The sequence below is a fragment of the Vombatus ursinus genome, unplaced genomic scaffold (assembly GCF_900497805.2).
Source record: "Vombatus ursinus unplaced genomic scaffold, bare-nosed wombat genome assembly UNPS02000749.1, whole genome shotgun sequence".
Lineage (NCBI taxonomy): Eukaryota > Metazoa > Chordata > Mammalia > Diprotodontia > Vombatidae > Vombatus > Vombatus ursinus.
The window spans coordinates 22,118,751-22,129,762 of NW_020940527.1; the positions used below are offsets into that span (position 1 = coordinate 22,118,751).

Genomic DNA, 11,012 nt, shown 5'->3' on the forward strand with positions numbered 1-11,012 from the left:
AAGGTTTGCAAAGTACTTTACAAATTTTTTTTATTTGACCCTCACAACAACACTGGGAGATGGGTGCCATTATTATCCTTATTTTACAGGTGAGGAACCTGAGACAGACAGAAGTTAAGTGACTTGCCCAGGGTCACACATTAAATGTAAATGTCTGGGCTATATCTGGACTCAGGTTTTCCTGACTCAGGGTCCATGCTGTTATTTGCTGTGCCACCTAATTGCCCTCATAGATGAGTTGCTAAATTTCTCTGAGCCTTAATTTCCTCATCTGTAAAATGGGAGTGTTATACCTATAGCATTTATCCCATAGGATTATTGAGAGGATTAAATGAGATTAAGAATAAAAAGCACACTTTGTAAACCTACCTTTTTGTAAACACTACCATCAGTGATTATTTATGTGCTGCTGTAGAGACTAGTATTATTATTATCATCATCACTATCAGTAAAAATTGTTTAGGAAGTCCATTAGCGGAAACTGAAGTAATCCGAAGAAGAATTAGTAAATGTGGACTGTAGTATAAAAATTAGATCTGGCTCTGGGCATCGAAATAAAGATCTAGGAAAATCTGCTCACTATTCTTAGGTAGAGTAGAGGTTAAAAAGACTAAATTCCTACTTGTTGGGGGAAGCCTGAGAGAATGAAAGGAAGTGGGTAGAATGAGTAATAAAATAGTCACAGAGCAAACCCCACAAGTACCACAAAACAATTGAGTATTAAATATTTGGACATTATTTAGGACATAACTACCAAGCTCATATATTTTAAACCACAAGGAAATTCTTGGACTCTGCCAGTGTTTTTTGCAAAGGTTTCCAGGGCACACGTGAAAACAATCACCAAGGAGAGAAGTGATTGATCTGTGTGGGTTTCTTTTCCCCCTGTTCATTTGCTGGCCAGTGCATGAGTCAAGTTTCCCAACCCACCCAATGAGTCAGATGACTATAGGTCATTCTAGTTGTCATTAGTGCCAACAGCAGCCCTGTGTCCTACCCCCCAGAATTGTTAGTCTTCCTGGTCATGATGCTCCTCATTCTTAGGCACTGGTCAGATAGACTCAGCTACTGTCTTGACAGACCCATCGCCTCTTCAATCTATAACGGTCAAACCCAGGGGAATTTTGTAGGATGGCACGGCGAGGTCCACCTTTACGCATAGGCAGAGTAGGCAATGCCTCTGGGCGCAGCACAAAAAGAGCAGGGGCTGGATTTTCAAAGGTTATGCCAATGAAGAGCAGATCTTAAGGGAGATTAATCAGCATCAGTGAAAAGAGCAATCAAACAAACAAAATCGCCGATCTCTGGAAATACTGATGAAAAACAAAGACGTTTTCTCCCTTTCTTTTTACTCATCTTTAATATCTAATCCAACAATAAACCACAGTGTCAAATCCCCCAACAGCAGAAAGTCATCCTTTTGAGTTAAGGCATTATGTCTCTACTTGTCCCCTTTTAAAAGGCATAAGTTACTAGGAGGGCAACATGGACATCTTAGTATCAATGTACTGAGTCATCTAGCTAGAACTGAAACACAGGAAAGACACATTTTAATGGATGAACAAGAGAGAAAAGTTCTACCCAAAATGGGCAGCCTGGATTGGGTACTGCATTCAAGGTACTGAACTCTTTGAACTAACATTGGGGTCACTTGAGTAATCAAAGGAAATCACAAGGTCAGTAGGTACTTAGGAGTGGGGTGGTAAACAAATAAGGACTCTGGAAGGACATGGAAAGAGGAAATGGAAGGCCCCAAAGACGGGCCATGCTTACTCCATGGTTTTAACCAGGGTCAAGCCTGATTCATCTCCTCGCAGGCACCACCTCCTCTGTGAAATCTTTCCTGATCCCTGATCTAAGGTCAAAAAGTCATTTCCCCTCTTGGGACCTCATTTTCCTTACCTGTAAAATTAGAAGTCTGAACAAGATGATCTCTAAGTTCCTATCATGATTCTGAATATCTCCAATTTTGCCATGGGCTAGCCTTAAAGCTGTAAGCATCCTCTTCCTCCTGATATTTTTCAGGAACACCTCAGACGTTTCTTTTGCTCCCACATCTCCCTGTCTTGCATTATATTTGTCTCTGTGCACATCATCTCCTTCCCCCCAAATAGATTATAAGCTCCATGCTAGGTACGTATAATACAGGTATTGATTTTTGCACATTTTAGGTACTTAAATGAGTGGAGTGGCATTCATGTTACCCTATATCCATCTACACCAGGACAATACAAGTTCCTTGACCACTTCAATATGAACCACGTTCAACAAACATTTTTGTAAACACCTGCTATTTGTAAGGTACTGCACCTGGCAATAGTTCTGATACAGTTCCTATTCTCATAGAACTTACAGCTTATTAGGGAGATAGGGCACATGTACAAATAACTATAGTATATAATGGATAAGAGAGTTACAAGCTAAATGCTCATGTAAAGTCAGGCGGAGAAAAAATCATGATCAACTGGGGGGAATCCTGGAGGAGGTGGCATTTGGGTTGAGTTGTACAGGATGAGAAACTGGGAATTACTTCCCTTTTTTAACTCAGAAGTTTTCTTGTACCCTTGACAAATTCTAAGCTTGTACCCAGTTTGGGGGATCCAAAAGTAGCTAGGTGGTACAGTGGGTAGAGAGCTGAATTTAGAGTCAAGAAGACCTGAGTTCAAATACTGCCTCATATACGTATTGGTTGTGTGAGCCTGGGCAAGTCTTTTTTCAGCCTCAGTTTCCTCATCTGTTAAGTGGGAATAATAATAATAACAGCACCAACTTCCCAGGGTTGTTGTGAGGATCAAATAAGATAACATGTAAAGTATTTTGCAAATTTGTAAAGTGCTATGTTGTTACTGTTGTTGTTGTCATTTTATACAGAGTCAGGAACAGGGACATCAAAGGTAGCACTTGGCTTACGTTCCTTCCCTACCCAAAAGTCTGCGGCATGACCTTGTATTCTATAATCCTTGACCTATTCTCTATTTTCCTTCTGTACTCAATGTGGCCAGATGTCCATACTGTGCCTTTTACATGGGGTGAACATAGTCTATAGTCCTGACTTCTTCCAAATATCTCCTCAAAATCTGATATATTTATAAAAGCGCTTAACACAATGTCTAGCATATGGTAGGTACTATATAAATGATTATTCCCTTCCTTCTTCCCTCCTTCCTTTTCCCTTCCTCTTTTTCAAAGAGTGAGTTTGGCTTCCTGTTGAAATATCCCTGTCATCACCTTTACAAAAATTACCTGACTCAATTTTTTTCTAAGTTAGAATCACCTCTTACCTGGTTTTAGAAGTCTTTATCTAGTATCCTGATTATACTAACACACAAGCCAGCCCATACAAAAACAGCCCTACAAAGTGTTACTTAGGAGACACTGGTAAGTGCCCCCCCACACACACACTTGCCCCTCCCTACCATGGTATCTAAAATTTTGGCATTAGAGATTTGTTCCTTTGGGTTAAGTCACTACTATCCCAGGCGTTCTCTTTAAAAAAAAAAAAAAAACACCCCAGGGAGAGGTCATACATTAAACAGAACATAAGCAAAAAGAGATGGCAAAACATCCCAGTCTAATAACCTTGGGCAAAGGCCTAAAGCACCTCACTTGGGATGTGAACTAAGGAAAATCATACCCTACTGAGGTCAATGAGGTCACTTCCCCTCACAAGACTTCATTTTTCCTTGTCTGTAAAATTAGAAGACTGAACAAGATGACCTTTTAAGTTCCTTTCCATGATAAGATTTCATGATTCTGAATATCCCCAATTTTGCCAGTGGCCAGCCCTGCTAACACCAAGATTATACATATATGTTGTCATCTAAATTTACAGTGAACCTACTTTTTTCCAACTTACATAACACTAATTAATTATCAGTTTAAAAAAAATGTCTAAACCTTTTGCTACAACCCTATCCCCGCTGCTTTTATTTAGTTAGAAAGGCCAGGGATTCCCAGCCTAGGGTACACATACTCCTCTCCCAGAAGGTACAAGAAACATGTCAAAGGAATGGAGGAAATATTTGGTAAATAACTATATTATACTGTTGAAAGTCATGAGTCTCTTTATTTCTTACGTGTCTGTGCATGGTAAATGCTAGAATTTATTTTCTCTCATATTGAATAGGAAATACAGGTAGATTAACTGAAAACCAAGGGGGACAGAAACTGAAAAAAGTTGGGAACCCCCACAATAGCAATTTATCTTACTTAGGTCAGACAACATTAATAGTGTAGCTTTCAACAATTCTGATGGCAAATGGAAAAAGATGTATTCTTCACGCCATATCTCTATGCCCAGCTGTGCCCAACAGCCCCAAATGTCTCACAGACTCTTTTCCTGTCTTTAACTTGGTCTACTGACCAAGAAGGATAAATCAGGTACCAAAGCAGTTCTAGTTCATAGGACAAAGGAAGGAATAATCTGCTTAAATAAAAAGCCTCTACTAATGCTCCTTCCCTGACCACTTCTATTCATACCCCCATGTGTTAGTGAGCCCTTCCACTCAATGTAGCTCCTACTAGAAACAGTAAATCCATTAACACTAATGAAAATTTCCTCTTGCCCTTCACCAAAGATGAATATTGCCCTGCCAATGTGCATTTCTGCAACACACCTGAAACCTGTTACTTCCTGGTAACAAACCCTTAGCCACGATGCAGTAAGTATCCAAATGATAAGTTGCAAGTCTAAAACATCTAGTGATTTTTATTCTGCTTATCTGAACGTGGTCTCAATTGCATACTCGAGTGTATGCCAGGCAAAGGCTATATGAGGTATCCATCGATTCCAAGTCCAGTCACCATCATTTGAAAGGCTAAAGCTAAAAATAAGAATGTAATAATTCCAGGCTGATAGACAATGTTATTACAACATCATAAAGCATAAAATAGCTCTTATTGGTATTGTGCTTTATGGTTACAAAGCACTTTACACACTTATGTAATTTGTTCCCTTACAATGACCCTGAGAGGTGAGTAGTTTCAGTATTCTTAACCCCATTTTATCCATAAGGAAATTAAAATTCAATGAGGTTGAATCAGTCACCCAAAGTCAAATGTCTAGGAAATGACAGTGGGGACCTCAGCCCACATGTTCCGAGTTCAAATCCTATGTAGTTTCTTGCTACTGCATTGCCCCCTGCCCAATTGCTCAAATGAGGACCTTGGATCCTGGACTTACTGCCAAAGTATTGGTCTAAATTTTCATAGTTGCCATTATACCTCACTATCATCTGGATTTCCCAACTTACCTCAACAATTGAATCTAGAGTATGAAGAAAATATCTCTACTCAAACAATCCAACATTAAAAGAAAAAAACTTAAAAGACTTTAGAACTCGGATCAGTGCAATGACTAAAAAAAAAAAAGGTCTAGAGGACTGAAGATGAAGCTTGCTACCCATCTCCTATAATTAGAATAATAACAATAATAATAATTATGATAGCCAACCTTTATAAGGTGCTTACTATGTGCCAAGGTGCTATGCTAAGCACTTTATAATTATTATTTCATTTGATTTTCATAACAATCCGGGGAGATAGGTACTATCATTATCTCATTTTATAGATGAGGAAATTGAGGCAAAGTTAAGTGACTTGCCCAAGATCACACATCTAGAGAATGTCTGAGACCAGATTTGAACTCAGGTCTTCCTGACTCCAAGCCCAACATTCTGTGTACTGTGCCTATAGGTGATGAACCTAAAATACATATTGAGTCATTTGTTTTTGGACATGGCCAATGTGAAAATTTGTTTTACTGAACTATGCACATTTGTTATGAGGTTTTTTTCTTTTTTTAAAAAATTGTTCCATTGGGAGGATGGGAAGAAAAGATAACAAATGTTTGTAAAATGAATAATTTTAATTTTTTAAGTAAAAAGTTTAAAAAAATAAGATAAAATGCCTCACTTTTTCTGGTCTAATAAAATCCACAAAGGATTAGCCCATCTTATGTCTGAAATGAACTAGACACAATTTTGGAAGAAGACCCCCCCTGTTAAGAAGCAAAGCCCACCTTATATTTAGGTAGTATAGACAGTAGCCTTCAGAGTATGATGTGAGGGGAGCAGAAAAGATCTCCTTGCCCACAAAAATTTCCCCTGCTGCCCAGAAGCTCACCAATAGTAATCCTACTCTAGATTTTTCTCTTAAAATGGCAACCACCCCAATAATGCTAAAACACTGAGTTCATAGGACTTAGTGTTAATAAGTGCAGCAGCCTATTCATTTAGTGAAAGGCAGGAGATACCCCAAGCATGAGAGCACATGGCCCTCAGAAGCGGAAGAGGCATGAAGAATTAATTCAATTCAGTAAACATGTATTAAGTACCTAATAGTGCCAGGCACTGTGAATTTCATTGACAGAAAGTATCTCGAGTGGCTGTCTAACCTAACCTATACCTGAAATGAAATTTCCTCTATAACATCTCCAACAAGTGGTCATTTTGCTTTTACTTTAAAACCTTCAGTGAGGGGAAAGACTCAACCCCACCCCCACTCCCACCCCCAATCAGTTCATTCCACTTTTGGATAGTTCTCATTCTTAGGAAGTTTTTCCTGGTATCGAGTCTAAATCTGCCTCTTGGCATCTTCCATCAATTGCTCCTAATTCTGTCCTTCGGGGCCAACAGAACAAATCTAATTTCTTTTCCAGGTAGCAGCTCTTCAAATACTTGAAGGGCATTAAAAGAGGAGAAAAAGCTTGCTGACTCCAGAATATTGCATGGGCCAGTCCCACAGAGCAGTATAGATTTACTCCAAAGAACAAAAGAGGCAGTTTGCAAAGTGCATGGACAGCCAGCCTTGAAGCCAGGAAGCCTAGGGAACATTCTAGTCTTCCCTCTGACATGGACTGGCTATGTGACTTTAAAGGTGTTGCCCTACATTGGAAAAGGGAGTTCCCTTGCCTAGGAATTCCCAAAATCAATGAAATTATAGCTGATCCCCAAAGAACAAGACATATCCATGAGATAAAGGTTATGGATCAGCACCATCTTCATTTAGGGTCATTTGCTTGGCACAATGGAGGCACCTGAAAAATATTTGTTAAGTTGAATGGTACAGGGCAGGGGTGATGAACCTGCAGCCTGGAGGCCACCTGTGGCCCTCTAGGTCCTCACGTGCAGCCCTTTGACTGAATCCAAGCTTCACAGAACAAATAAGATTTGGCCCCACCCCTGGTAGAGTAGGAACAGCACCAAAGAGTTTGTACTGAAAGCCTGCCTTGGATGCTTACTGGGTGACCTTGGACAAGTTGCTTAAAATCCCTGGTCCTCAGTGTCCACCTCCACGAGGGGGATGGACCAGAAGACCTCTGAGGTCATTTTCAGCTTTAGCTCTATGGTCCTATGAAATGAAATGAATTGAATCAGAGGCCAGGAACCTAGAAGAACCAGACCTAAATCGCCAGAAAGCCAGCCCAAAAACCACCAAGTGGCTACCCTCATTCATCACTTTTCCACTACTGAAACTTATTAAGGAATTTAAAAAAACCCTCAAAGCCAGCCTGGCCACAACGACTCTGCCTTTCTGATAACAGTAACAACTACTAGATACATGGGTCCTGTTTTCCAAACTGTGATGCCTCAGAACCCACACATTGAATCTCTTATAGGGAACCTTTCAAAGGAGCAAGCAAAGAGTGGCCAATGTTTTATCAGGCAAAAAAAAAAGTTATTTTTCTAAAGAAAGGGTTACTTTTGAGGAATGCTCAGGGACATGCTAAAAGACCAATAGGTAAGGAAGAGATGCCCACAACAGATGAGGTTGATCTCTAGACAAATTGTATCAAATTAGAGTGGGGCATGGGGGATGAGGGTGGGCTGGAGAGATAGGCTGTGACTGAGGATAATGGCTGATAGGGACTAACCTAGAAATTGGAGTGGTCTGTGGTAGAGAGCCCCATGCCAGAATTCCCAAGGCCTGGGTTCTAATCCAAGCTCTTTGTGTTAGCTATGGGGCTGGAAGGCATTTAAAATGTCTGAGCTTCTATTTCTTTAACTGTCAGATGAGGATAACAATATCTACCCTGCTTATCTCACAGGGTTGACAAGAAGTTCAATTACAAGAATAATTAACAGAAATGTAAAATAATAATAAGCAGCAGCACATTGCAATAGAAAGGGTCTTGGTTCTGGAATCATTAAACCAGATTCAAATGCAGACTCTGATAACTATTAGCCCTGACCCTGTGACTCAAGTTGCTCAGATTCTCAGTGCAGTTTCCTCATCTGTAAAATGGGAATAATAATACTTGCACTATCATTACACTACTTTGCACTAACTTTGGAGAGTTGTGATAAAAGTGCTTTGTAAACCTTCAATTGCTATAAAAATGTGGGTTCTCATGGAAAAGCAATGTGGAATCCTCTGCTGGGGCAGCTGAATAGGCTAGTGCCTAATGAATTACTGGATTATAAAACAAAAATAATCCAGCTGTTAACAACACTAACAGTTATAATCATATATCCTGGCAAAGCATGCTTTAAATCCTTAAGAGGGATAGGATGCCACATTTAGAATTCTGATGATAAAAGAAGTTCACTTGGGTGGACCCTTAAACCCACCCCATCCTGCCAAGGATGGTCAAACCCTGAAAGATATCCCTGTACTTACCTTTCAATGAAGCAACATGTGACAAAGCTTGAGCATAGGTGGCTGTGTTCAGGAGCGTTCCAGGTAAGCACGAAGGGAAGAAAGGGCCTGTGGGGCCCACGGTTCGACTTAGGCTGGTAGAGAAAGAAAATCACTTAGCAATGAATCAAATCTCCATGAATTGCCGCAAGTTCTCCCAAGGGATGGGGACCCGTCCTCCCTTACCTCTGCTGGGCTTCCAAAGTATCCTTTTTGTTTCGAGTTTGTTCTGCTGGGGAAGGGGAATTGATGTTTCTTACTGGTGGGGTTACTTCAGTCATTGGCTCTTTGGAGCCCTCCTGATCAGAAGCCCCTCTTTCTGTTTTCCTCCACTTTGCTCTTCGATTTTGAAACCATACCTGAGACATGATCGGAAATCATCAACCACCAGGAGGCAGGAAATTTGTTCCCCAAATACATCATGTTAATAAAAGGATTTCAGTTCTCTAAAAGTCTGCTTTTTCAATGCTGCTAAGTTCTCAAAAAAAAAAACCTTTTTTTTTCTTTTTAAAATTCATTTGCTAGAGGCGTGACCTTGAGTAAAGTCACTTCATCTCTCTTTCCTTCCCCGAAAAATGAAGTATTTTGAGTATCTCAATCAATCAACAAGCAATTATTAAGCCCCTACTATGTGCTGGAACTAGACTAAGTGATAATCTCTAATCCATCATTACTGGGGGATGGGGGTGTCAGTAATGCTTTTCTCAGGAAGCCTGTTGAGTCTCATCTCCTTCAGTCCAGTCACAAAATACTCCAGCTCTTTACATTTTCTGACTTCAGGGGTTTTAAGTAAAATGGCTTCTGTTCCCTTGAGGAAGATTCTAGTTTAACAGTAGTAGATGTATTATTGTTGTTGCTATTATCATTATTATAATTATTAATAGCACTTCGAACATCATAGGAGCTTAATAAATGTTTAGCGACTGATTGGTTGACTAATGGCTTACATTTATACACACTGTGAGGTAGACTGGGCAGAAAGCATTCCCATTTTGAAGATTAAAAGAAAAAACTATGGATCAGATTTAGTGACTTGCCCAAGGTCACTAACCCATATCTTCTAACTCCTACACCCTGCTTCTTTTCTCTATGCTATTCTTTCTCTAAAAATAATTTGACTTTAACAAAGGTTTTCCTGGCTTCCAATTTGATTTTCCTTTTTCTTCCCATCACCCCATTGCTGTCAGTGATGTTATCTTGAATCATCTTCCCCAGTTGCTCCATTCGTCCCTTTCACACACTGGCTTACCATTGGAATCCTAGAACCTGGCAGAGTCTGGTTTGGGCACCGACCACACCGACATGTTATCCTGCCCACATTGTCCCCCGATTATCATTCTCCTTCAACTCGGTTTTTTTTTTTTATTTAGTTGGCTTTTAATTGCACATATCAGCAAACGTTGAACAATGATTTTATCTATATTCTAAATTTAGGGCAGTTAAATGTAAAGCAAAATGCAGGCACTTTCTTGCGTCTTAATTGAATGAAGGTCACAGCTATAACAACATTTAATTGAGCCATTTTTCATTATCATATTTTAATGACTTTGCACTGACAGTTCGCCGGCTTCTGAGGAAAGAGCATGATGAAGTCATTTATTTCCCTATTTAGTTATTGTTTGACAACATCAGCTTAGATTAAGACTCTGCTTTAGAGTGCATTAATCATATTTGAATGAGCAAGGGGTACAAATGTAAACATTTCTCCCATCTTCGCTGATGCCCGTGTCCCACGCTAAGGCAGACCAAACAACTCAGTGCATCCATTGTCTGTTTGCATAATAGCCAACAACAGCTCCAACAACAATTCCCAGCCTCTAATTGTTACCACCCCTATCTCACCCTTGCACCTTTCAGGGAGAAGTTATGATCTTCCACTTCTGAATGCTCAATAATTGTCCCATTTATCTCAATTTGCAGTTCAGTCTTTAGGCAGCTATCGCCAAACTGGCATTTTAAAAAAGGACCTATAGTATCCTGGCAAAAGGAGATTTTCATTTCCAAATAATAATCAGTTTAATTTGCCCGCATATGACCAATGATTCATGTTCAGATTTAATAATCAGGATCACATAATCTGATTATAGGGGAAATAATTTGTTTACAATCCCCAATTTACTGCTCTGAATTCCATTATCTCTATTCTGCCATTGGGTTTTAAGAGATACTAACATGACCCTGGGGAACAAAAGGCAAACCATTATATTTCCTACAATTAGATCTTTGCATAGCCTTAACCCCAAGCCCCTGCACAAAAAAAAAAAAAAAAAAAAAAAAAAAAAAAAGGAAGAACACCAAAAAAACAAAATAAAAAAAAAAAACAAAATATCTCTAACACAGACGCGCCCCCCCCCCCCAACCAACCTTTAGTATAT

General features: G+C 39.6%; 1 protein-coding gene across 1 annotated transcript in view; it reads right to left on the reverse strand.

Annotated features, from left to right (window-relative positions):
• Nucleotides 1–11,012, reverse strand: part of DRGX (dorsal root ganglia homeobox) — a 44,318-nt gene that overhangs the window by 25,462 nt on the left and 7,844 nt on the right. The window contains exons 4-5 of the mRNA XM_027857687.1: nt 8,824–8,996; nt 8,620–8,732 (exon numbers count right to left, since the gene is read on the reverse strand). Coding sequence (XP_027713488.1) covers nt 8,620–8,732; nt 8,824–8,996 — 286 coding nt within the window. The remainder of the gene's footprint in view (nt 1–8,619; nt 8,733–8,823; nt 8,997–11,012) is intronic.